The sequence below is a fragment of the Morchella sextelata genome (assembly GCF_020137385.1).
Source record: "Morchella sextelata strain SCLS chromosome Unknown scls_16, whole genome shotgun sequence".
In the NCBI taxonomy this organism is placed as follows: Eukaryota; Fungi; Ascomycota; class Pezizomycetes; order Pezizales; family Morchellaceae; genus Morchella; species Morchella sextelata.
Window position 1 is genome coordinate 636,554 of NW_025408631.1, and position 26,578 is coordinate 663,131.

Here is a 26,578-nt window from a genome sequence, read left to right on the forward strand (position 1 = left end):
ATTTTTTGGCGGTGAGATTACTGGCTAACTCTATACAGAGTACGGGTTATGAGTGGCTGAATGACTAGAGGCAGTGCCAATTAAGGAAACATATACTCACCTAGCTTTAGGACTTCGCCATTGCTATGTAGCTGGCTAACACTAGCGTGCGCGTCTGTGTGAGCGCAGCTTCTAAGGCAACCATAGCAGAATGCCGTCTACACATACCATCCTCCCGGCAGTTTATTCCTCGAAGACTCTTATCATAATAAACATTTTGCATCATGATGTTTTCCCAGCGGTAGCAAACATTTACCCCACCTGGGTAAGAATACCTTCGGTACGGCACGTGGTATTAGTACCAGGAACGGGAATACCCATGTTCGCTCGCTAGGAAAAGACATTGCGGTTGAAGATCTTCGTTTTGCCCAAGGCGCCAGGATCAGCGGCTATTTGTGTCCGAAGCCCTAACTCTAACAAACCATGCTTGATTCAGCAAATGGCTTGGCAAATCGATCTTACCAGTGCGTGCTGGACCTGAATATTTACTGCGAGTGTGATTTTGGACGAGCATGTGTGCTAGGAATACGTGCAGGTCTTGACGACAGACTGATTCGTATGACAGCAGGAAAAATATCTTTGAGTATTGGTAAATGACAGGCTCACCAGGTTGTTAGGTTGTTAGGATCATACATGTTCAAGAGTAGCCTTGCGCTGACTCGTGCAGCTCAGAACGCAGTCAAGGTTTGATGGATTACAAAAGATACAACTAAGTAATTACTTGCAAAGATTATCCATGAAGCTGCCTCGCTAAGCTTACTAGAGGAATCGTATGCTAATTGTTACTATTCAGCACGGCGAGAATCATGAAAAATCACTCGACATATTGATGATTCACAACCGCCGTGCCTGGAATCCCAAACGAAACCGCAAGGCTTACATTTACCTTACAAACAATATAAAATCTCACTTTATCCAAATACGTTTTCAAAAGTGCCTCATGACAGAAGTGCCGTCATATATCAATTGTCATTAAGACATCACGAGTACCTTCTTTCCCTGATCCCGTGAATAGCTAGGCGCGAAATGAAACCAAGGCAAACATCATCATTCAATTATTCAATCATTTCCAAGCAAGAATCAGAACAAAACAGCTTCCTCTTTCGATAAACGTCCTAAGGATGAGCGAGAGGCCGCATCCGTAAGAGACCTCCGGATATCCGAGGAGCAAGATTCAATCTATGGTATAATGCCTTAGTCGCCTTATCATATGATCTGTAATCGAGGCCAAAAATACGTGCGGTGAATGAATTCAATACTCTAGGATTTACCCCACTATACCGTAGTCGTGGATATCAAAGCAATGCAGGTACTATCATTTTGCATTCGATAACATATGTGCCGTGCTGCTGCGGTTCACTTTCCGCAGCTTCCAGTTTGGGAAATTATTAGAAAAGTTGAACCTATTACCATTTCGATCTTGTGGAGGCCATGCATGTATCGGATCACAAAGATTGGAAGGTACCGGGTGCTCACTGTTTCCGGAGATTTTTTGCGGGGGGTGGGTAAAGATGAATACTTATGCAAACTTATAGTCCGACGCACATATACACGGTCTTTACCGTCTACCTGGGTGGTTACTATGTATGTGCTACAGCATATGCCACTCCATTGGACTTCTTGACCCTCGATTCGCAGGTCACTTGCAATGCAATGTTCACGGTTTGTGAGCCATACTGTACCCCTTTTGCTAAAGATTCTTGGACTCGTGGCTGATTGATGCAGGACTATAATCGCAATGCTATATCTGCAAGGCACTTTTTTCTCGGCCCATGCATATAGTAAATTGTCTAATAATACAAAACTTCTTTCTTTTTCTTTTTTCTTTACTCATGTCTAATAGATCGTGGAGGCTTTTCTGGTACTACATGCAAGTAGGCTTGACCCCTTTCGGATATGGATAGTGCAATTTAGTAGCAGTGGTACTAACCTATTGTGTAGACGCTAGAAATGGAATTAACCACAACCCCTTCGCAATATATGTCTCCACGACTACAACGTAGTCAGTAATCCGCGCGGAAAATACCGAATACCGAAAGCCGCAAAAGCCTTCGCCCGAGAAGGTGAGAGAAAGATAGAATTTCAATTTCTGGATCTATGCACTCTGCATAGGTATGTATGTAGCCTAACTTTCTTTTACGTCTCTCGTTTTCCCTTCACCGAGCGTGCCGTTCGTTTCGGACGTATGTTATAGCCATAAACTCAATTAAAGTGCTTATTAGTCTCAACTAAATCCCGCTTTCGATCGTCAGGCACCATAGTAGCTACATGACTGAGCGGCACCGGCCAAGGCGCGGCGAGGGCATGTAGTGAAAATCCGGAGGCAACCCGTATCGCCCTTAAGCTTGTCTTTACTGCCCATGACCATGTGTATGCACCGGTGACCGGCCCCTATCAACATTAATGTTTAGCTACTCTGACAGTCCCGTTCTTTGATCTGACACACCCGTCTGTGTACGTGTACCCAATACACCTAGTGAATTAGGTTACGTAGGGGCGCCTGGAATATTCATTCATCCCCTACTCAACTCGAGTACTACATACAAATGACACAGAGGTATATACAGGTAGCAGAAGAAAATACAGTCGAGAGATTTGAGGCTGTATTGTGCTATATTTCGATAAGACCGCATCGCACTATATCTCGACGTGACGCGTAATCGTCCTGGCTCAGTGCGAAGTAGCCGAATTCGGAGATATATATTAGTTGTGGTAGTAAAGCAGAGCACGGCTAGCACGTGGGATTGGCTGGGGAGGGGGGACCCCGGTAGAGAGCCGCATAGAACAGGTCCGCTACCCCTTTTTGGGGAAGAGGGGTTAGGTTTTTAACAATCTACTCGGCCAGCTATGCATCGTAGCTAATAATTTTGTTTTGTATTTTTTGCTAAACTTCTAGCCGAGGCTGGTGGCTGATGCAGGTACAGTATATTGGGGAGGAGGTGAGGGTGCGGTGGGGGATCGATATATTCGATTTTATTAGGGGGACTTGTACATGGCAGTTGGGGGTACTACGAGCTGGGATTAGTACTGCACTCTTGCGGCCAGAGGGCTGGGCCGTGGCCGCGGCCGCACAGCGCCAGGTACTCTATTTCTTGAATTCTCTGATTTTGAGATACTTCGGCCTCACCGCGAGGAGAAGGGCTTGATAGATTAATGGGTACAGGAGGAGAAGAAGGGGAAATAAAAATAGGTGATGCATGCGCAACTCTCTCTCTCTCTCAGGTGTAATAGAGTAGCTGAGTAGAGAAGAAGAGGGGGATATGGACCCTGATTGGCCTGGCCGGCCGGTAGCCTAACCATGCCTTTTGCCTTGCAATAGTCCACGGTTCGAATTCATAGATACGATACTGGAGCAGAAGGAGAGCCAGAAACAAAAGTACGTAGCTAATAACGCCAGATGTAAATCTACCGTACCGTATCGTAGCGTAGCTAGCATAACCCCTCCTCAAACACATATCACATACCACACACCCCTACCACGATTTCGATTTCCCCACTCTCTCCCTCTCCCTTTCCATCGACTACATGTAGCTACTAGCCCGCTACGTACGCTATCTACTTACCGACGCCAGAAATCTCGCTTGGGGTAACGTATTGCGTGCTGTGCAGGTACAGCCTATAGCAGAGCTGTTATGATCTCAGTGTCCCCTCGCCCCAAATATAAGCTTTGGCCAGATGCCCCTTCCCCCCCACTCTTTTCTAGCGAGGAGTTCCTGGCTGGCTGTAGCGAGCTCGAGGGAAAGGGGACGTTAACGCTGTTGGTGGTGCTTATATAGCGCATGCATTAAGAACTTGTGTACGGTTTGGCAGCTTGCGGATTCCTAACTAGTATGTACTGCTGCTCCTATTGTTGTACTCTGCTGGCATTAGTGCCTCGTCGATCTCGGAGAGAGGAAGAGGAAGGATATTGCTGGCTAGCAAATATGTGGAATTGCCTTTCTCGTTAGTTATTGAGGAATCATGGAGTAATGTCCATATCCTGTAGTATGTAGCCGTCGCCGTCGCCGTCGCCATCACCGTGCCGGCCGATGGATTCCCGTATATTACGATTGGAAAACAAATCAAATAAACAAGTGCTAAGAGTCGCATTAAGACTCACCAAAAGTCTACAAAATAGTAGTACAGAATAGTAATAGCCAAGACCACTACCACAGTACTTAGCTCGGCGGTAGAGTTTAGGGTTTTTCTGGCCATCATGTACCACCTCACCACATTCTGCCGACACACCGACACGCTCTAGAAGCTGGAATTGAGGTCGTGTGAGTGAGTGAGTGAGTGAGTCGGGGGTACGACAGCTTAAGCGAATATGGTACTCACTCACACTACTAATCGGCCCCCCCAGTCAAATCAAGTCACCAGTCTAGCCCCCCCAGCTGGGTCATGCAAGGGTCACCGATCACAGAGCTACCCACGGCTAATTCACACCCCGCTCGGGACCCCTGGCGCAATCTGTGATCCACCCCGCGCTAAGGTTCCGATCCGACCATGCAGGTTCTGTATACTGCTATCTTGGGATCTGCCGGGATGGTGGCATGGGGCGGTAGTGGGAGGGGCGAGTGATGGGTTGTGATTGCGGCTCATGCAGTGTTGCATTACATTGCATTGCATGGGCAAGCAGCAGCGCATTCCATTCCAGTGACAGGTGTTTTTGGTGATTGGACGAATGGGCGAAAAAGGTTTAATTCTGGCCGCTGAAAGTAAGAAAAAGCAAGGAAAACGTACAGGATGGGCTGTGGACGAGTGAGTAAGGCTCGCTGTGGCCGGGGGTCATGTCACAAGGCTTAACTTGAGGTGGCAGCGGGAGCGCTGTGGATTGGTCTGATAGTTTCAACCCGTAGAGGCGAAGTAAATAGGGTTACGGTTTTGCGGATTCCGGGTTCCTAGTTAGTGTATTACTATTACTATGTAATTACATGTATTTACTTCAGGGTAGTTACTATTCAGTGAGAATGAGCAACCTGCTGCGGCTGGTTGGTTGCGTACATGGTGGATCTTGTGATGATATTTTTGTAGTTTTAATTTCATGGATATTGGACCTAGGGGGTACGTATATCGTAGCTAGCTAGTGAGTGAGAGAGTCAAGACTTCGTAAATGAAAAAAGGAAAAAAAAAAAGAAAAAACTCAATGAGAAGTACTCGAAATAGCTTTTTACCAGGGTCCGCTCGAGATGAGAAAGAACTACTGCTATGTACATAGCTCGGGGACTCTAGGTCCGAGTGCTAGCTACTAGCTGGACGGGAAAGTGCAGTGCAGGAACTGCCGCATGGCCTAGTGCATGTCATGCTAGATCTGCCCGGTCGAGGTGGAGAGGGGGGGGGTGGGGGGGGGTGGAGGAGGAGGGTGCTGTCACGTTGCATACGGGATCCAGGAAGGGGGAGGGAAAGTAGTATCGAACGTTTCCCATGAGGAATTGTAGTACCGGGGGTGTGAGAGGGGAGTAGTAGGTACGAGAGAGGTGTGCATGTATACATGTATGTTTTAGATTAGACTCAAAGGTCTGACGAGAAAGTTATATAAACCCTCAACCGCAGGTGCATTATTTTTTTTCAATCCACCATCAGCAGCTTCAACATCAGCAGCTTCACCTTCATTCTCTCTTCTCCGGTATCAGATTCATTTCTAGCTTTCGATCTTTGACTGGACAGTAGTTGGTTCTTTGCACCACCGAAAACATGAACTCTCTCAACGCGCTCGCGCACCTTGCGCTACTGGCCACGGGGGCCATGGCTTACCCGACGAGTAATTACAGTCCCGCAGCAGCTGTGGGACTGCTCAAGAGGGCTACAGTTGGGAACAACCAAACCTACGGCAATGGTGACAATGGTCCCAATCTCAACACCGCCGAAGACAGAGGTGCCTGGTTGAAAGACTACGATATCAATACCGACTGGTACAATGAGTGGCCCAACACTGGCGTTGTGCGCGAGGTGTGTGGACATTCGGCTCCCCTTTGCATATTTGCAGATAGCAGAAAGCTAATAAGATATGTGCATGACAGTACTGGTTGACTGTCGAGAATTCAACATTTGCGCCGGATGGGTATGATCGCTTGATGTTGACGTTTAATGGCTCGTATCCCGGGCCAACGATTGTTGCTGGTATGTGTTGCTCTGCGTGATATGTTTCCCCTGTTATGGGAAGCTTTATGAGTATTATTATTAGTTTGTAGTACTGATTGAGGTGATTGGTTGCTTCTAGATTGGGGTGATACGGTCCGCATCCATGTCAAAAATAACATGGAGTTCAACGGCACCAGCATCCACTGGCACGGTCTGAGACAGCTCTGGACCACCGAGCAGGACGGTGTGAATGGTATCACTCAATGTAAGTTTCCCTTCCGTCTCACTCTCTCTTCTCTCCCCTACCACACTCCACACTCAAGTCTGCACAATATTACAATGGTTCAATATCTAACATTCTCCAGGCCCAATTGCCCCCGCCGATAGCTTCACCTACGAATGGACCGCTACGCAATACGGTACCTCCTGGTATCACTCTCACTTCTCCCTCCAATATGCTGAGGGTGTTGCCGGTGCCATCGTTATTAACGGACCTACCTCCGCCAACTACGATGAAGACCTCGGTCCCATAACGCTCACTGACTGGTACCACGCCACGGCTTTCTCTGAATGGCACATTGCGCAGACCAGCGGTCCCCCACCTGCACAGAACGGTCTCATCAACGGCACAAATGTTTTTGACTGTACCGATAGCACTGACACCGCCTGCATCGGCGGCGGCAAGCGCTTTGAGTTCCCCGCCTTCGAGTATGGCAAGAAATACAAGCTCCGTCTCATCAACACCTCGACCGATACCCACTTCCGTGTCTCACTCGATGGCCACAGCATAACAGTCGTCGCGGCTGACTTTGTCCCCATCACCCCCTTCACAACGGACTACCTCAGCATCGGTATTGGCCAGCGCTACGATATCATCATCGAGGCCAACGCCGCTGCTGATAACTACTGGTTCCGTGCTACAATTCAAACCACCTGCAGTGCCGTAAACGCAATGGCTCTCGACGTCAAGGGAATTGTGCGCTACAGCACCGCAACAAAATCTGCCGACCCCACCACCTCCGCCGGCACAATGACAGACAGCTGCCTCGACGAGCCACTCGAGAGCCTCATCCCCGTTGTCGCAAAGCCTGTTGCCGAGAGCGACCTTTCCACTGCGCAGGACGTCGAAGTTGGCATCGAGATTACCACCGTCTTCAAGTGGACGCTCAACGGCATCAGCGCTAACATCGACTGGGCCGATCCTACATTGCTCAAGCTACTCGATGGCGATAGCTACCCCACCGACTACCACGTTCTGGACCTTCCCACGGCTAATCAAATGTACTATCTGGTCATCGAGACGACCCTGGGTATCACGCATCCGATCCATTTGCACGGACATGACTTCTACGTTCTCGCCCAGGGTACCGGCGCTTTCAATGAGACGAGCACGCCTGTCAAATGGACTAACCCCATGCGCCGTGATGTTGCGATGCTCCCAGCCTCGGGGCATCTAATCATCGCCTTTGAGACTGACAACCCGGGCATCTGGCTCATGCATTGCCACATTGTAAGTCCATTCCATTCCTTCCTTCCCAGCCATCATCACAAAGAGTAAGACCAGAAAGCTAACAAGATCAACAAACAGGCATGGCACGTCTCTGGCGGCTTCGCGCTCCAGTTTGTCGAGCGCTCGGCCGACATTTTGGCGAATATCACGATCGATGACACCTGGCACGAAACCTGCACAAACTGGAACACTTACGACGCCTCGGGCATCGATCCTCCAAAGGATGATTCTGGACTTAGGAAGATGATGTTCTAAGAGGAGATCTCATTTTTCTTCTTCTTTTCTACATATTGAACCCTTTTTTTCCTTTCCCCTTTTGACTTGACTTGTTTTTGATTCCACACCCCCCCTTTCCCCCCTCGGATTGTTAATGCTGGATCGGGTATTCTGTCATGTAGCAGTCTTTCCCTTGTCTTATCTCTTTGTCTCATATCGCTTTTTTCTTTCCTTGTTTACTTGCTCTGTCTGACTCTACTCTACTGCTCTTCTCTGGAGGGCCTGTTCTTTTACTATTTTTGAATTCTATGTGTGTATTGTGTGTGTGTGGATGGATAAGAGGTGGTTGGGGGATGAGATGATATATATCATAGGACTTCTTGATTTTGTATTTTCTTTTGTTTTTTTTGTTTTAAATTTCTTGTTTATAATAAATAATGCTACGGGCTAGTTTTGTTGCGAATCTTGTTCAATCTCTGGTATTAATTATCCGGTAGAGTAGCTACTAGGTAGAGGTGAAGTCGGTAATAAACGGATTACTGATCATTACCAGTGGCAGGGGTGGGGGTGTGCCCTGGTAGACACTTGATAGGATAGGTTTGAAGCCGCAGTGAGGCTCGTGCGAGCAGCATTCCCCTTCTCGGCTATTAACAACAGCAATCTAGCCACTCGGCGTTTTGGCAAGTCAGCTTTAGGCAGGGACTAGACTAGCCTAACTGGAAATGTTCTTAGCAACCCCATCGGATAAACGTTTGCCAGCAGCTTATTAGAAGCCATGACATCACACTGAATAGGGTTATTTCGTTTCTTAACCCCGCATTCTGGTTCGTTCGTTTGGATTTGTAAAAAAGGAAAACTCCCAAGCCCCAGCCGAGACCGAAACCTCTAACAACTACAACGACTCTACGATTTAAATTCGATTTTGTAGGTTTTCGCTCAATGTGGGCATACTCCTCTTCTGGTCGAGCACCCACGCTGAGATCGCTGCTGTCGCCGTTGCTTAGGTTCAGAGGAATATCCACTCGCACCATGGCCACCTACACCACCAACACATCCAGCTACAGGATGAACCACACCATGTATGTGTGCTCGCTCCGTACCTCATGCCTCATACACTCAGGAAGACGCCTTGCTGACCACTCCCATCCAGGTTGAGGGTCAAGGACCCCAGCAAGAGTGGTATGTTACATACCTACCTAGTTCTTTTCCTGATCATGAGCGGCAGCAGCAGCAGTAGTATTTGAGGCCGCAGATGAGTCGAATCTAATATGATGATTTGGAAACCATAAAGTCAAGTATTATGAAGACAACTTCGGCATGAGCTTGATCAGGAAGTCAGTGCCACCCCTCCGCTTGTCTCAGATGGATGATGTCGTAATTGATGTGTACAACCCCCTGCTGATATTTGATCTGAGGGTCCGTCCAGACTGGACTTTGAGGAAGCAAAGTTCTCGCTGTACTTCCTGGCCTTTGACTCTCCGCAGGCTGTGAGCCACGGGAAGGAATGGACGGACCGGGAGGGGCTGCTGGAGCTTACCCATAACTGTGGGATCATCCTCCCCTCGGTTTCACCAGATTGGTGCCAGATTCGTGGTTAGCTGATATCTTGACTTGCGAATCGAGTGTAGATGGAACAGAAAATGATCCGGAGTACAAGGTGAACAACGGGAACGCGGAACCGCACAGAGATATGTCCCCCCTCGTCGCGGATCGAATGTTCAGCTGACGCTAGTGATGGTGTAACACGCTTTGGTCATATGTAGGATCGTCCCGACCAGTAGAGTCGATCAATCCCGACGTGGTGGTGGGGAAAGGGAAGGGGAGGGGAGGATCACGATCATGCAGGGCTGATGATGGGACAATTTAGTGCATTTTCGGTCGACAACATTGAACACGCCTGTGCGCGCCTCGAGTCAAACGGCGTCAGCTTCCAAAAGAAGCTCGCCGATGGCCGCCAGAAGAACATTGCATTCGCTCTCGACCCCGACGGCTACTGGGTAAGCTTTTTTTCTTCTGAAACAGAATTCGAACCCGACCGCCGCCGAGACATGCATCACCTCAGACAACCGGAACTAACGGCGAAACCAAAAGGTCGAATTGATCGCTCAGGAAGGAAGCAACGCAGAAGCAACAACGACCGACCTCCAATCGTACCGCTTCAACCACACCATGATCCGCGTGAAGGACCCCGAGAAGTCGCTGCAGTTCTACCGCTCCGTGCTGGGGATGAGTCTCCTCCGTACCATGGAAAGGCCGGAGGCCAAGTTCAACCTTTACTTCCTTGGGTACCGCCAACCAGGGTACCCGGAGGGCCACCACACCGGTGAGGGAAATCCCTTAGCGTCGATGGAAGGCTTGGTGGAATTGACCTGGAACTATGGCACGGAGAACGATGATGATTTCAAGTACCACAATGGAAACGATCAGCCTCAGGGCTTTGGGGTATGGATCTTGCGTTACGAATTCTTTCTTTCCTTTTTCTTTTTTTCTTTCTCTTTTTGGTGACCGGTATTGGATTTACTGACATGGCACTCTCTGCTTGAAGCATCTTTGCATTTCTGTTGATGATCTTGATGCCTCTTGTGCCCGATTCGAGGACCTCAACGTCAACTGGAAGAAGCGATTGACCGACGGCCGGATGAAATCAGTAGCTTTCATTCTGGACCCCGACAATTATTGGATCGAGTAAGATTTTCCCCCAGTAGAAAAGATACAAAAGAGCCTATATAGTCAGGGATTGTACTAATAAGTCTTTGTTATTGCAGAGTTATTCAAAATGAAAAGCTCAAGTCCAGGGCCAACTGGTAAGGCAGGCAGGATTTTTACCTTAGTGCGCTTTCTAAGTTTAGTATCAAAAAACAAATGCCCACTGGCCGCGAGCCTATTCTGTCCTGTCCTGCACTGTCCATCTGATTTACGAGTCTAAGCGTTGTACACGTTTCTATTTCTTTTTCAGCTTTCGATTTACAGTTTCTTTCAATTACGCCAAGGGGCATGGCCTTTTATCGCGAAAGGCAGGCGGGCTAGCTGCATAGCGTGATCGGGCATACTTTCAATGCTTAATCTAGAAATTGTACGCCCCATGTTGTGGTCAACCAACAAATAAAAGTTTCTTTTGAAGAAAAAAGGTCTCAGATTTTCCCCCCTTCCCCTTCACAGATATGGATAGAGTATGTTTTCAGCCTGTCAACCAGGATGTTCGTTTTGGTGCGCCGTATATCGACTTCCAAATGCACCCTTTGTGCTTGTAAGAATAGTTAAAATTCCTATCAGTTGACCGCGCTGGCAAATGCTGGTGAGGCGACTTTGACGTCAATTCCCAGGTCTTTCCCGATAAACGATGTAACTAATGTAGGTATATTATGTAAGTACTGATATTCCCTAGTGAGTCTTGTGCTTACTCTCCCAGGATTGTTGCTACTTTCCATGTACATAATACACTTGACAAAGCTAGAAAATAGAGAAGAGAGAGAGAGAAAGCGGTGAAACTCGTATTCCTTTCTTTTTTTCTTTCCAAGTTTAGCCCCAGGCTTCCCGAATGGATAGCAAGGGACACTAGTGGAAATCGCGGCTGTAATCTTTGAAAACAATCGAGTTTTTTCTGGGGGAAGAATTCCCTGTTCAGCTCCCAGGGCACCCCCCTTTGGCGGGAACCAATTGGCTGCTACTTGCAGCGATCATACACTAGTTGATCGCAACGCATCATACCCATCCGTACCCTAGCAAATTCCTCTTTTAGCCCCCCCCCCCCAAATATTTTGTTCGCAGATGGAAAAAGAGGAGAGCTAGAGCAGCTGGGTATGTCGTTAGTAGATTATCAAGGATATGTTGGAATTTACAGCCGCACGAAGGCTTGCTTTGTGTATCGCGCAGCCCAATGATAAGCGAAAGGTAAAATAACATCAGACGATTTTGGAATTGGACCTACATGTTGTACAAATAGTTACCCACCCGGTCCATACCGAGCGAGGCGTATATATAGAGTAAGCAATGCATCGACCTGTCTGTATGTCAAAGTTGACAGTTTTAAAAGGGCATAAATAGCTTAGCTAAATCCACCGCTAGTATTGGCTCGTTCGTGATTATCTATCACCATTCCGCATCATGTAGGTTATTTAGAATGTCAGAGTCACACACCCAGAACCTTTCTTTTTTTGCACAAGCAATATGCAAGTAGCTAGGCGATCGGTTTGCCTTACCAGTCATTGCCAGCGATGCTGATAGCAGTGACCTTAGGGCTTCACCGGATGTATGCCGATTGATGTATGTATGATAATACACCTACCAGTGCAGATACAGGTACAGGTACCGTACCACAAACTGCACTTTTTATCTTGCTTCGAGAATCGCACAGTTTTTCTCGGGAGATGGAGAGAATAGTAGAGTATATTGCCAACCCCTACCTGCTCCTACTCTATTCAGTGCTATATATAAGCGACAAACGCGCGTCTTGCAGTGAAGCTTTCGGAGGTGGGAATCCGAGCCTACCGAGCCCCATTCGAATTTCCGAACTCCGAAGAAACCTTTAATTTTTTCCCTTGTCTTTATCCAATGGGCGTCGCCCCGTGGTCTTACCTCATGCATCGACTGGGGTGGGTGGAGGGGGGATGAATGCCCGGAATTCTTGAGGTAGAGCAAAGTATTGCGGTCCTATCATGCGGGGGAGGCGGGAAATAAGCTTCTATATGAGTAAGTTCCAGTGGCCTCGTATGCATGGGAGGAAGAACCGTATGTTTATTAGGTAAACTGGGATTGAGGTAAGGGTTGTCACGGGGGTGACCCTTGATGATAACGCGAACAACTTGAAACTGTGAGGTCATGAGAGATCACTCGGACCTCTGGTTAAGAGGGTTAGTTTATTTCGGGGAGTTGGGGAGTTAAAAGACGGCATGCGATGCAGATCTGTAAAGAAAGGGATAGGTGTACGTACGCGACGGTAGGTCGGCCGAAGGGATACCTGGGTGTACGTATATACTATATATTGCGTCGATATATATCTTGTGTTCGAGGACGTCTTAAATCGGTTTTATCCCAGGTAATAGCACCCGAAGTGTTATTAGTTGCGATCATTATATTTAGCGCTGGGTATCAGACGAGTGATAACCCGTGACGTAGATGAAACTTTTCTCACCGGTAAATAGGCCCGTTGAAATGCAACCAAGATATAGCTCAGCAAGCAATTGCACGATATTATAGTGGTTCTATTCTTGCAGTATATCTGACATCAATTGTATTTGGAGCGGTAGAAAGTCGACACAGCAACATGGGAACCTGCATCAGCTCAGTTTCAGCTTTGATCTTTTCGGGAGCGATTGTTGCTGCTGTATACGTACCCCTGACTTTTCACTGCCATCAGTTGTGGGTTTTGAGACAACTGCAAATTTCACATGCTTATTGAAATATTCCGGGAAAACTCTAATATCAATGATGCAAGAGCCCGAGACACGGACAAAAACGTTTCCGGCAATTTCGGAGGCGGGATAGTAAGATACCATGAGGCAATATACATCTATCTCGCTTCGGAAGATCTTAGGAGCGTCCCGAAATACCTATACAGTCTCTTACCTGTACCTGTAGTAGCCCAACGATCTAGGACAAGAATCAGCCCAGCGCTCTAGGATTCGCCAGCAATGCTGTATTAATGAAATGGTAAATAGACCTCCGTGTCCAGATTTATTGAAAAAACGATGATGATATCCCAGCCATAGGGTAAACGTTGGCTAGGTCGATCATAGCCAGTTTTAGATTAAGATCTACAAATATATCAACGTTTAGAGTTTTTTCTCCGAATGTCAATAAAGCTTGACCGTACGGGTGGGTACTTCCGCTCCTGGTTGCCATGGCACGGCTCAGAATCCCAGTTTATTACAGGAGGCTTACGAGTCAGATTATATGTGGAAGTTCACAATAAAATTTCTGCGTACGTGGTTTGTCATCAAGGTGAGAATAGAAATGGATGAAGAAATCTTCGCGGATTTGGCTGTTTCCCTCCAACCGCTCATGTAGTTTATCGTAGATAATTATGCCGAAGGCGTACGTATTGAAAGAAAGGCTTGGCTGCCCGACCCCCCTGGTATTCCCTGGACTTTATCCACACGGCCCGGGAACCCGACTGCTGCTTTTGGACATATATATATATCTATAAATTGTGCCATATACTGGTTTCTTGCTTTCGCCATTGCCCCTATCATATACATATAATCGGACCCAGTCCATATATATATATGAGTAGATAAATGCCTAACTAGTAATGATCATCCATTTTGGGACGCAAAGTATTGTAAGGCAACAGATATTGCCTGTATTCGATTTACCAAAGTTGGGGTAGATCTTCATGCGCATAGTCGTTAACCTTCCACTATAGTGCTCCGCTGGCTCGGAACCCGCGCATAGACAGAAAGTTTTATCTCTAAAGTTTCTAGGGCCAGTGTACCACCGGTAACGCATTTTCGAGGCGTAATTATAGTAGAGCACGTGGAATTAATATGAAAAGCTGGTTGAGATGATTTCGAACCCTTTATTGTTTTAGAGATGTGGTGGTACCGGCTCCTGTGCTTTTAACAATGTATAGGTCCTTTCGAAACTGATAGCAAGCGACAATCGATTGCAGTATCAGCCCATTTAATATATGCCTATATGAGGCTGGGATAATGTTATGTGACTTGGCTAGGCTCTCTGCCGGGACCGTAATTCATATAAAAGTCTAAAGTAGAGCAGTGACCTAGATAGCCTTGGAATTGATTGCTTGTAACTAGGACCTTATTAGCAGATTTCAGTAATCCAAATAACGAGTAACCAGAATCTCAGATGGATTGAACCATCATCTAAAATAGCAGAACGTAAGGCTATATTGACTATGAGCAAAGGCTGAGATACGTATTGATCCGGTCCATAACAGGATGGGATGAACAATCTCCGTTTCGGAACTTCAGACTGTGGGGATCAACCTAATCAAACAAAGTAGGCGTGGTTGAAGCCGCCAGATATAGAGGTCACGGCCAAATTTGGCGTCTCCGGTTTAGTAAAGTAGTGGGTAGACTCTGAAGGCCAAGATAGGTAGATAAAACGGACTGTATCAATGCTGATATGTTTTTCAACAAGTGCCGGGTTAGCTGCAGAATGTACACGAGGGATGAAAGGTGATGGAATAGGGGCGAGAAACCTGTATACATGCCTTGAAGTAACGTTGTGCTAAAGCAAAGGCGTATTACCACACCACCCGCATCCTCACCGGCCATCCCTTGGCAGGGACACGCTGAAAGATACATTTAGTTTTAAACGTTTCTTGAAACCAGGACAACATGCTTTAGAGAAATAAACTGGAGGCCTAACGTTATAACGGTTAGTAAACATCACCACTCGGTAGTCGAAACGGGCCTGGCTATCCTCCCGGCGGTGCGAACTGCTTCTCCATCTATCCGTCAGCACTTGCGCCAAACGGTAGGAGGGGCTTAGGAAGACGGTTACTTGCAAATGGACCGATTGATGTTCTCGGGATAAGGGAGGGTCTGGCCTTTCCATCCAGTTGCTGCGTAAACCTTAAAACTCCCACTAACGCTTCCCAGAAAGTCTAAACCGCATCGAGCGATCGAGTGATATATCATGAATATAATTCACAGAGCTTGAAACTTGCGAGTACCCCAATATCCTGGGCTCATCTAGCATCAAGTCTTTTAAGGCTACTACACACATACATGTAGTTTAACTTATTTCTGGCTTACCTGGGCCGTTTTTGAAAAAGGTTTGATTTTTTTTCTGGACATTTTCATCCCCAAGATACATACGCCCAAGACCATGCTAACAATGTGACAAATAAAGAGTATTGTTTGATATTACACAATCTTTTAATGGGCCACTCTTATCTATATTACCTCTGATACCTGAACTATTTGACTTAAACGTCCGCTACATTATGCATGTGGCCCTCCCAAACTTGCAATTCAGGTGATCTACAAAGAGACTTACCTGATACCAAAAACACCAGAAAAGGTCCAAAACGACACAATTTCCGGCACGTAGACGTGCTCTACAATAACACATGACACAGTTCGCCATGATCCAAAACGAAGAAACGAAGGGTTAGGGGTTCCGCTCCATCTTGGCACACTGCCAAGCTAGCTCAAATATCACTTCCAGCGCAGCATCCACCATGGGCGAGTGGTCTAGTGGCTTAGACTGCTCGTCGGGTTAGACACCGAGTGTTTACCCAGGACGCACCGCAAGGTCCTGGGTTCAAACCAGGGGTGGGGGTAGTAACGCTCAATGGGTAATAAGTCGTTACAGTACCTTTTGCTCTTTTTTGTTTTGTTTTTTATTTTGGAGGGAAATACATCAGGAGGCTATTTTGTGCTCTCGGCGTGAGGTCGAGTAGACAGTCATAGCGAATTACATGTAACTGTGTCATTTTGCATCATGTGTTATTGTAGAGCACGTCTACCGAAAACTATGTTATTTCAGACAGACCTTTTCAAAAAAGAAGAGAAGAAAAACCTCTACTAGCTAAGTAGCTAGTAGGACAGGACAGAGCCCACCGCGAGCCATTCATAGGGGGTGGTAAGCCACATAGTTTAATTCTCTTCTTCCAATGTGCTTACTTGCTTACTAAAGTTAAGTATTTATGGGCGCGGATGTGAGAACGCGGTAAGTGGTTCCAAGCGGGGGGGGGGGGGGGGGGTGCACCACAAACTCTCACTCGCCGCCCACAACCCACCCACCCACCCACCCACCCACTACCAAGCGCACAACCGCACCGCACCGCACCGCACCGCACCGCACCGCACCGCACCGCACCGCACCGCCCCCCACTCTTCACCACCCTCGAGTTCTGCAACTCTCACCCGCTCACAAGTTATGACGATCTCTTAAGAATATTAATTCACAATTACAGTAGCGTTAAACAATACTACATTGCTATCTCCCCACCCATGATTCATGTACTTTTTTCACCTCATTACTGTCGATATCAATTGCGCCCAACTTACGCCTAGTCCATGTCCACGCCGATGCCTACGCTTCAGGCCTCAGCTGCGGGTTCCTGTACAGCCTCGCATACATGCCCAGCGCCTTAATCGTAAACGTAAACTTATAGTTCGGATACGAGATCATACTGCATCACGCCCCATTAGCTTCTCCCCTCTCACTCTCTCTCCCAAAGGAATAACACACTCACCAGCTCTTATTGAACACGCCCTCAATCGCCTCCTGCGCCCACTCCCCATTGCCCCTCTGCCTCTCCATAATCAGCCTCACCCCCCTCTCAATCGGCCCCACGTCCGGCCACTCCGCATGCATCAACGCAATGACCGCCCACGCCGTATTCACAACCTGCGAGTCGCGGTGCTGCGTATACACGCCCGTCTCACTACTCCGATAACTCTCGCCCCACCCGCCATCCCCGCGCTGCTTGCTCACCAGAAACTCACACGCCCTCCGCACCACCTCCGAGTTCTGGCAGATCTCGCCGACGCTCCGTAGCGCCTCGACAGCGAACATGACGGCATACGTAAAGCAGATGCCCCAGCTGCCATACCAGCTCCCGTCGTCGCGCTGCGCGCTCTTGATCCACGCGACGGCCCGCCGGATGACATTATCGATCTTGGCCGCGCGGTAGCGCGGGTACGTCTTCCGGAAGTACGACAGCCCCATGACGACGGCCGTCGTGCACTCGGGGTACTCGTACTCGATCATGATGCCGCCAAACACCTCCGCGGCGTTGAGCGCCTCCAGCCACTTCCCGCCGCGCGCGAGCTCATAGGTGCCGAAGCCGCCGTTGGCATTCTGCATGGTCAGCAGCACGTCGACGGCGTCCTGGAGGCGGGCCGCGCTGATGAGCTGCGGCATCCCCGGCACGGACTGCAGCATGAGCACGCTCTTCAGCGCCTCCGCCGTCGTGTCCGAGACCGTGTAGCCCTGCGTGCGCTTCGAGAACGGCCATGCGCCCTTGCGCGCGTGGCGGTACGCCTTGTGCGCCTCCGGCACGTCGGCGCGGATCTGCTGGGTCTCGAGGAACTGCAGCGCCTTGGTGAGCATGGCGCGGTACTGCGGCTCCTCGGCGAGGTTGCTCTCGTAGATGGCCTGGATGAGGAAGGATGTGTCCCAGCACTGGACGCCGTCCGTGCCGTTGACGAGCATGCCCTCGTTCTTGACCCACAGGAAGTCTTTCAGTGTTTCGCGGTGGGCGCGGACGGCGGCGGAGTCTTCGCCTTCGGCGAAGTAGCGCGCGATGAGGTTGAAGGGGCTGTTGACGGGGCCGAGGCAGCAGTACTCGGAGGCCTCGTCCTCGCGCTTGATGAGGTCGTAGACGTGGTCGCGTGCGACCTTCTGCACGACGTTGGGGCACAGGTAGGAGCCCCAGACGCCGAGCACGCCGTTGAGCGCGTCGAGGAGCTTGGTGTGCGGGTGGTAGATGTCGCCGGGCGCGACGGTGTTGCGGTGCTGCGCGAAGTCGATCGAGGCGTACGGCTGCGTGTAGAGCTCCTCGCGCAGCGACCGGGTCAGGTCGTTCTCGGGGTGGGAGCGCTTCAGCGAGTACATGTAGCTCATGGCGAGATACACGAGGCGGTTGTGGCACCACCAGCGCCAGGGGTGGAAGGGGACCCAGTTCGGGAGCATCCAGAGCTCCGGCGGGATCGGGTTCATGCCCTCCCAGCCGTAGCAGCCCATGAGTGCGAGCATGAACTTGCCCCAGTGCGGGGAGCCGAGTGCGCCGCCGAGCTTGTGGAGCGTGTTGCGCGCCTTGGTTGCGACGGGGTGGTTGGGGTCCATGCCGAGGATGCGGAGCACGGTGTAGTTGCAGGCGGTGCCGAAGACGGAGGTCTCGCCTTCGATGTGCAGGCCCCAGCCGCCGTCGTCGGGGTTGGCCCGCGCGGAGAGGTAGGCCTTGATCTCGATCTTCCAGGGGTCGGGGATGTGCGTGTTTGTGACGTAGTGGGCGATGATGACGGCGGGGATGAGGAACATGGGGCCGCCGTACTCGCAGGCCCATTGGCCTTCGGGCATCTGCAGTTGGGAGAAGAAGGATAGGCCATTGCGGGCGGCGTCGAGTGGGGAGTGAGCTGGCGGGAGAGCTGGGAGACCCTATTGTAGCAGGTTAGCATGGTCAATTCCCATACTGGAGCTAACATTGAGCGGCAGGAACATACGGTAGGCAGGCCGAGATGGTACTTGTCAGCTACTGACTGAGGCCAGGCAGCTATCTCTTCATCTGTGGTAAGGTAGTGCCATGTCTGTCGGCCATCCTCAGACTTGAGACGCCAGCGTGTGTAATCAGTCCTTTCGATAGTCGCAGAGGCGGGGATTGAAGCAGCCATTGATTAAATTGAGGGGTCGTGATCGTTCAGTCGTGAGATGCGTGAGGAGTGTTTTGAGGGAGATGGCAAGATATTTGTAGAGCAGGACTGACCAGGTGTTTGTTTGTCTGGGGGGTGAATTGCTGTAACTCAGGGGGCACGCACCTCTTGCAATTGCAAGGGGGGGGGTCGACGCAGCCAAGACAGCAACGCCGCTGCAACTTGAGGGATATCCGATAGGGCACAATCCAGGCACCACATCCGCCAATTGGAGCCTACTGATCTGATAAGGAAGAAGTCGATACTCCCATTAGTGGATTGATCTCATCCTACTCAATGCCGAATACTGCACTCTTTCAACTCTCTGCTACGAATTAATAGCGCTTCCTCAAAGCTCTGCCCAGTCGTCAATTGTTGCATGCTGTCGTCGTCACATGCAAACGCCAGCAGTGAAGTGCCAATTACGCCCTTGCTGCAAGGGGCCTAAAACAACAACTCGCTCTCCCGGCCGCCGCGAGCCCGGTAGCAATATCAGGCCATTAGAGCTCGTGTGAGACACGGGTAATTGGCATCCGGTGCTTTCTACAACTGCTCTGTAACCAGATTCGATTCCCACCAAGATTGGTGGGGTTGGGAAAACTCGAAGGTTGGTGCGGGTGATAGTTCATGAGCCGCGAATCATTGACGCGGGATCACGTGTGGTCGTGTCGACATGATCCATGACGTCCCGCTTAGGCTCGCTTGTGTTTGGAAGGACGTTTTCGGGCTGTTGGCTGTTGGCTGTCGGGGTCTCGCTATCAGGGGTCTGGAGGCCTGGGCTCTATTGCTCTTGATGCTCGATGAGGGTGGTGATGATTTAGCTACAGGATCTCAAAACTAACATATGCTTAACCACGTAGCTATAGCCGTCGTAACGGGTCTTAACACCTGTGTATTCCCAGAGCCGGCGTTCTGGAATAATGCAGCCTCAGGCAGAGGAGAAGCCACAGAACAGAGCCTCAAAGACCCAATCAAGCGCACGTTACAAAATTAGACCATGTATTTATGTCATCCAACGGTCCATCCCGCCGGCCGGCGTTACACAGACCCTGCCGAGCGAGCGAGAATCCATGACGAAGGGAAGAAGAGCCCCAAAACAAGCTTTCGGGGATTAGTAATATTGATGGTGATGATGATGATGGATGGGTGTGTGTGTGTTGTGCTTGGCAGCAACGGCGCGTCTCTTTGATAAACAAAGAAAGGGAAAAACGGGGGAGGAGAAGAGGAGAGATGAAGCGAGAGAGGAGCCTCACTGTGACACAAATATACACAAATTAATACACGCATTGGCACACACCTTAATACTCACACTATCAACACTCACATCGAGAACCTCACCTCACCTCACCTCACCTCACCTCACCTCTCACCCACACCCACACCCACACTCACCTGGCTGGGCGCCGACTGGCTGTGCACTTTCCTCCCTCCTCCTCCCCCCATCCCCGGCCCCGTAACCCTGCATCTTCCTTCGACCGTGACACTTGTTTGTTGAACAAGCCAACCTCCAACCAACCAGCCAAGCTCTCTCTCTCTCTCTCTCTCTTCTCTTCTCTACACACATCACATTCCTTTCCATATCAACACCCCCCACACACACACCCCCACAACATCTCCACTCTCCCTCTACACCACAAGTTCCACCTATCCAAGTCGTCCAGTCCAGTCCACCCCCACAACCCCCCAGTGTAGAGTACACCCTACACACACCACCACACCATGGACGAAGCCTACGCCTCCCCCTCCAGCGACGGCCACGCCACCCTCCCCTCCCCCACCGACAGCACCTTCGACCTCTCCCGTACGTCCCTGTCCCTGTCCCTGTCCCTGTCCCTGTCCCCCCCGGTGTACCCTACTAACCCACACCCCACAGTGCTCCCACCACCACGTAAACGCCGCACCCGCACCACCGACCCGCACCCCCCCACATCATCATTCATCAACCACGCCCCCACCTCGCACGACTCCGAGTCCTCGGACAGCGACGGCGACGGCGACGACGAGACGTTCCTGCGCGGCGCCTGGGACGGGTACCAGCGCATGCTGCCGTCGTCGCCGGAGGAGCTGCAGAGCCAGAGCCAGAGCCACAACCGCAACGGGGGGGGGCAGGGGGGGAGGCTGCTGTTGGGCTTGAAGGAGAAAGAGGCGTTTAGCGCGCGCGCGGGCAACGGGCGGAGGGCGTCGCCGCCGCCGAGACTGACGCTGGGCGAGAGGGGGATTGGGGCGCGGAAGTCGCAAGAAGCCGTGGGTGGGGATGCGGCGGCGGGGGAGGTGTCGCAGGGTGCGGGTGTGGATGGGAGTGTTCGGCCTCCTGCCGCTTCTACTACTGCTGCTACTACTACTACAACTCCTATTACTGCTATCACAACTACTGCTACGAATGCTACGAATACTACGAAAGAGGGCACAAGCACAGCCATAATCCCCGCCGGAACCTCCCACGGGGCAGAATCGCAGCCCCCGCCACCGCCACCGCCACCGGCGAACGCAAGCAGACGCAGCCTGGTGTCGCAGGGCCCGGGAATCGAGCCGCAGTATCCGATCGCCGGGGATTTCTATGGGCGGCGGAAGGGGCCCGGGAATCAGTATGCTGCATCTGCATCTGCATCTTCAGGCGACGATGATGCTCCCAAGACAAGTCAGGAAGCTGCCACGAATGGGGGGAATAAGGCGCCTGGTGGGGCGAGATCTGGTACGCCGGGGGACGCTGCAGCTTCGGAGCAGAGGCCGCAGTCTGCTAAGGAGGATGGTAATGGTAATGGTAATGGGCGGAATAAAGCTCCTGAGCAGAGGCCGCAGTCTACCATAAGTGATACAAACGCGCGGAATAAAACTGAATCTCGTACTGCCGGGGATAGACCAAGCACACCCCCGGCCGACGCCACAGGCGGAAGCGGACGTAAAACCCACGACCTCCCGTCCACCACGCCCGCCGGCGAACCCCCGCGCGCCCCCACAGCCCCTCCCGCTGCCATCCCCATCCCCATCCCCATCCCCGCCGCCATCCCACAACTCACCACACGCCCCCTCGACCCGCACACCCCCGCCAACAAACCCACCCGCAAGCACCCCTTCCCCGCCCGCCGCCGCAGCGCATCCCCGCAAAAGCGCCACCCCAACCCCAACCCCAACCCCAACCCCGAGCCAGAGCACCCACACTCGCAGCCCGCCTCGCCCGCCAGCTTCCTTGGCAAGACGCCGCGCTACCTCAACTGGCTCAACTCGTCCATGGACGAGGGGCACGGGGACTCGCCGCCGGGGCTGCCGCCGGGGCATCGCGAGCGGCTAAGGGAGGCGCTGGCGCAGCGGGTGGTGGATGAGAGTGGGTTCGTGGGGGGGGATGAGGATAGCGGCGATGACGAGGTGGTGGGGCAGCGGAGCTTCTTTGATGATGATGGGGAGGAGATGGACGAGAGTAGGCTCACGGTCATGTCGGAGGAGCGGCTCCCGATGGGCGACGGTGTGGAGAGATACGACGGTGCGGGCGACGAGCGGCCGCGGGGGAAGGGGAAGGGGAAGGGGAAGGGGAAGGGGAGGGGAAGGGGAGGGGAAGGGGAAGGGGGGAAGGAGAAGGAGAAGGAGAAGGAGAAGGAGAAGGAGGTGCAGAACACGGTTTATCACTCGCTCGTGGAGGCGTCGACGGCTGGCGAGACGGACAGCGAGCTGCCGCAGCAACAGCAACAACAACAACAACAACAACAACCGCAACCGCACCCGGCAACAGAGCAGCCGAGGGGGAAGATGTCGCCCCCGCTGCCGTTCGATCCCACAATGCCGCAGTTCTTCTCGGACCCGCCGGGCGAGCTGCCGTCCGCTGGGTCGCCGGGTAAGGGCAAGCCGAAGCCGCCTCCACTCACCACTACCGCTGCAACCACCACCACCAACACCACCACCACAACTACAACTATCTACAACAACAACAAGAACAAGAACACTACCACCACCACCACCACCAACAACAACAACAACAACCACAGCAGCGTGCCAGCCCGCCCATCAATCGCCGAGATCCACAAAGTGCCCCAACCCCGCTCCACCACCCTCATCGGCAAAAAGTCGTTCAACGACCTCCTTCTCACCTCACCCACGCCCACGTCCCCCACCTCCCCCACCTCCCCGTCATCACCGTCACACACGGCCCACCCCGCGCACAACGCATCGTCCAGTCTGGACCCCGAGACCGACAACCCGCCGGACTTCTCCAGCCTCGGCAGCGGCTTCTCGTTCGCCAGCATCCCGGCGCGCTACAAGAACCAGGAGTTCACGCCGCTCGGGGCGAAGGTCATGGGCTCCTCTGTGGGGTCCGAGGAGACGGTGGGGAAGGACAGAGAGAGAGAGGGGAAGGAGGACAGGAAGAGGAGTAAGAGTGATCCCGTGGAGATCAAGGCGTGGATGGCGAGTAAGGGGCTGGTGGTGCCGATGAGGGTGGGCGAGACGAAGGAGGAGAAGGACCGCAGGAGTTTCTCGGAGGAGGAGGGGGGGGAGGAGTGTCCTGGGGGGGGAGTATAGGTATGTGTTTTCTTTCTCCTTTTCTGGGTTTTGGGTATTGGATGGGGTGCTGATGATGATGATGATGACGGGTGAACAGCGAGGGCGAGAGCGAGAGTGAAGGCACCCGTGGAAACCGCCATTGGTCCGCCCTCCAAGACTTCCACCACAGCAGCACCACCCCTTCCAAAGCCGCCGCCGCACAAGACGACGCCGCCTCCCCCAGAGCCCACACGCCGGCCTCCATCAACGAGTCCAAAGACCTCCTCAGCGAGCTCGAGGGCTCCAGCAAGACGCTCTGGGTGCGCATGGCCCAGGCCGAGGCCGAAAACAACCACTTCCGCAAGCTGCTCGAGAGCAACAACATCAAGATCGACGACTCGTTCCACGACCTCAGCTCCAGCAACCTGGACGTGCGGCCCCCCGCTGCAGACGACTCCTTCGACGCCTCGACGTCCGAGGACGTCGGCTCGCTGCGGCGCCGCGTCATGGAGCTGGAGGCCCTGCTCGAGATCGTGGCCCGCAAGGAGATGGAGCTGCGCGCCGAGAACGAAAGGAAGGATAATCTCGTCATGCACTGGCGCAACCAGTACAACGACGTGCAGAAGCTCGCGCTGCAGAACCGCCAGCGGGCCTTGGGGCTCGAGAGCCATGTCAAGACGCTGGAGCAGAAGGCCGCGGCCGAGATCGCAAACCACGGCCGCGAGATTAATAAGGTTGTGAGCAAGCTCACGGAGCGCGGCGACGTCATCAAGAATACGCGCCAGAAGAGCCTGGGGCTTGAAGACCGTCTTGCGGCCACGGAGGGGCAGCTCCGCGACGCGCGGGAGGCGCTGGACGAGAAGGAGCGCACCATCGAGCAGCTGCAGCAATCACTCGAGCGCCGCCGCGCCTTCAGCGGCGAAGGCAGCGCCGAGAACCTCCAAGAAAAGCTCATCGAGCAACAAGCAGCCCACAACGCCTCCACCGCCAAATTCACCAACCTCCTCGACGAGAAAGACGGTCTGGTGCGGCACCTGCAGGCCGAGCTCGACGAGATGGTGAACCTGATGCCCGTCGACCACGGCAGCTCGCGCATGATCGACGAGGAGGAGGTCGAAGACTGGCTCGACGAGAAGTCGCGCGAGATCTCGCAGTACTACGACGACGGCCTCGACCAGATCATCACGGAGCTGCACGGCGCCGGCGAGCGCGAGGACTTTGAGGACGCCGTCGAGGAGGCCGAGATGAGCCTGCGCAAGGTTGCGCAGCAGGCCGGCCTCGACGAGCCCCTGGATAAGGCCACGCTCGCGGCGTTCGGCATCCGGCAGCTGCGCACGGAGCACGCGCTCGTGAAGCGCCTGCTGGCCGAGAGCGAGGGCAGGGCGTCGGCGCTGACCGAGACGCTGCATCGCCGCGGCGACGCCGCAGAGAAGTTACGTGTGGCCGAGGAGCAGCGCGCCGCGCTCCAGACCGCCGTGGAGGAGGCCGAGGCCGCCGGGAAGGTCCTCGCGGACCAGCTGCGCGGGGAGCTCGCAAAGACAGAGACGCATGTGCGCGCGCTCGGGGCAGAGGTTGAGGCGCTAGAGGGGAGGGTGGCGGACAGCGACGAGCGGGCGCGCGCGCTCGAGGAGGAGAAGGAGGCGCTGCGCGTGCTCGTCAACGACACGAAGCGCCTCAACGACATGCTCAAGAGCCAAGCCGGCCAGGCCGAGTCGCGGCTGCACGCCGCCGACGAGGAGATCGGCGGCCTGCGCCGCCAGCTGGCCGAGGAGAAGAGTCATGTCGGACTCGTCGAGACGGAGACGATCACGCTGCGGCAGCAGATTGCAAGATGGGAGGAGACGGCGGGCAGGGTTGGGGCCGAGAAGGAGCGCGGGCTGGCGCAGCTGAAGGAGGCGGGGGAGCGGCAGCGGGGACTAGAGCGCGAGAGGGAGGCGCTACGACGACAACTCGACGACGCAGCAAGATCCCATGTTGCCTCGCGCGAGGCGGAGAATCTCAAGCGCGTAGTGAAGGAGCTGCAGGAGCGCCTCAAGGCACTGAATGAGTCGCACGCAGCCTGCAGCATCACGATCGTCGAGCTGGAGGGGCGCGTCAGACTGGCCGAGCAGACTAGCCAGCGCCTCGCCGCGGAGAAGGAGTTCGTGAAGGCGGAGCTCGAGGTGGCCGTGGGCGAGACGAAGGCGGCGAGGGGGCGGTTCGCGCAGTTGCTGCATGACACGGCGGAGAAGGAGGCGAGGCGCGTGCCGTTTGCCAGTAGCAGTGGTGGTGGCGGCGGGGACGACAGCGGGGCCTGCCGGCGCGCGCTGCATGTGATTGTTACGGAGCTCGAGCGGTGCGCGCTGCCGGCGCATATTGATGTTGGCGGGGGCGGCGGGGAGGAGGTTGTTGTTGCGGAGGGCGTGCAGGACCCGGAGCTGGTGAGGGTCATTGTTGGTGCGCTCAGGCTGCGCGCGAGGGTGATTGCGGAGCTGGATGAGCGGGGGAGGCGCTATAAGGGCGCGGCGAAGAAGCATTTGAGGGATGCGGAGAGGAGGAGGGGACGGGTGGAGGAGCTGGGGGCGGAGGTGAGGGAGTTGGGGGTGAGGCTGAAGGCGGAGAGGAGGGGGTATGATGAGAAGATGGGGCAGATGATTTTGGCGCTGCGGAAGGGGGAGTAGTCGGGGGGTTGCTTTTTTTTTTTTTTTAGTTGTGCTTGTGCGGGCGCGGGGAAGAAGTATAATTATGCGTGTCTGCATCATGGTTCTTTTATGTGCTTATGAGAGGGTTGGGCTGGGTCGGAGTATCGGGTTTGGCATCTTTTTTTTTTCCCACTTATCTTTTTGCTTAGCTTTTCTACCTTTTACCTTTTTCTACCTTTTTCTACCCTTTTTTAGTATCTTTTTTCTACTCTTTCCTTTTTGCTGTCGCGCTTGATGATGGCTTAGTATTAGGTGTTTATTTATTCTACATGTAC

The 26,578-nt window shown here is 52.7% G+C and overlaps 4 protein-coding genes across 4 annotated transcripts; 3 read left to right on the forward strand and 1 right to left on the reverse strand.

The window, feature by feature from the left end:
- Positions 1–5,712: 5,712 nt before the first annotated feature.
- On the forward strand, positions 5,713–7,864 carry H6S33_003876 (uncharacterized protein; the record flags this gene model as incomplete). Its single annotated transcript, XM_044835221.1, has 5 exons — positions 5,713–5,967; positions 6,039–6,138; positions 6,239–6,364; positions 6,465–7,609; positions 7,688–7,864. 5 exons carry the CDS (start codon positions 5,713–5,715, stop codon positions 7,862–7,864), a joined length of 1,803 nt encoding a protein of 600 aa, XP_044691410.1.
- A 990-nt stretch (positions 7,865–8,854) lies between these two features.
- Positions 8,855–10,633, forward strand: H6S33_003877 (uncharacterized protein; the record flags this gene model as incomplete). The annotated part of the gene is made up of 9 exons (XM_044835222.1): positions 8,855–8,904; positions 8,976–9,004; positions 9,117–9,159; positions 9,252–9,370; positions 9,454–9,541; positions 9,693–9,822; positions 9,917–10,267; positions 10,371–10,510; positions 10,591–10,633. 9 exons carry the CDS (start codon positions 8,855–8,857, stop codon positions 10,631–10,633), a joined length of 993 nt encoding a protein of 330 aa, XP_044691411.1.
- A 6,198-nt stretch (positions 10,634–16,831) lies between these two features.
- H6S33_003878 (uncharacterized protein) lies at positions 16,832–19,134 on the reverse strand (the record flags this gene model as incomplete). The annotated part of the gene is made up of 3 exons (XM_044835223.1): positions 16,832–16,931; positions 16,995–18,901; positions 18,967–19,134. The coding sequence occupies 3 exons, from the start codon at positions 19,132–19,134 to the stop codon at positions 16,832–16,834; spliced, it is 2,175 nt and encodes a 724-aa protein (XP_044691412.1).
- A 1,737-nt stretch (positions 19,135–20,871) lies between these two features.
- H6S33_003879 (uncharacterized protein) lies at positions 20,872–26,282 on the forward strand (the record flags this gene model as incomplete). The annotated part of the gene is made up of 3 exons (XM_044835224.1): positions 20,872–20,953; positions 21,026–23,639; positions 23,741–26,282. The coding sequence occupies 3 exons, from the start codon at positions 20,872–20,874 to the stop codon at positions 26,280–26,282; spliced, it is 5,238 nt and encodes a 1,745-aa protein (XP_044691413.1).
- Positions 26,283–26,578: the final 296 nt, after the last annotated feature.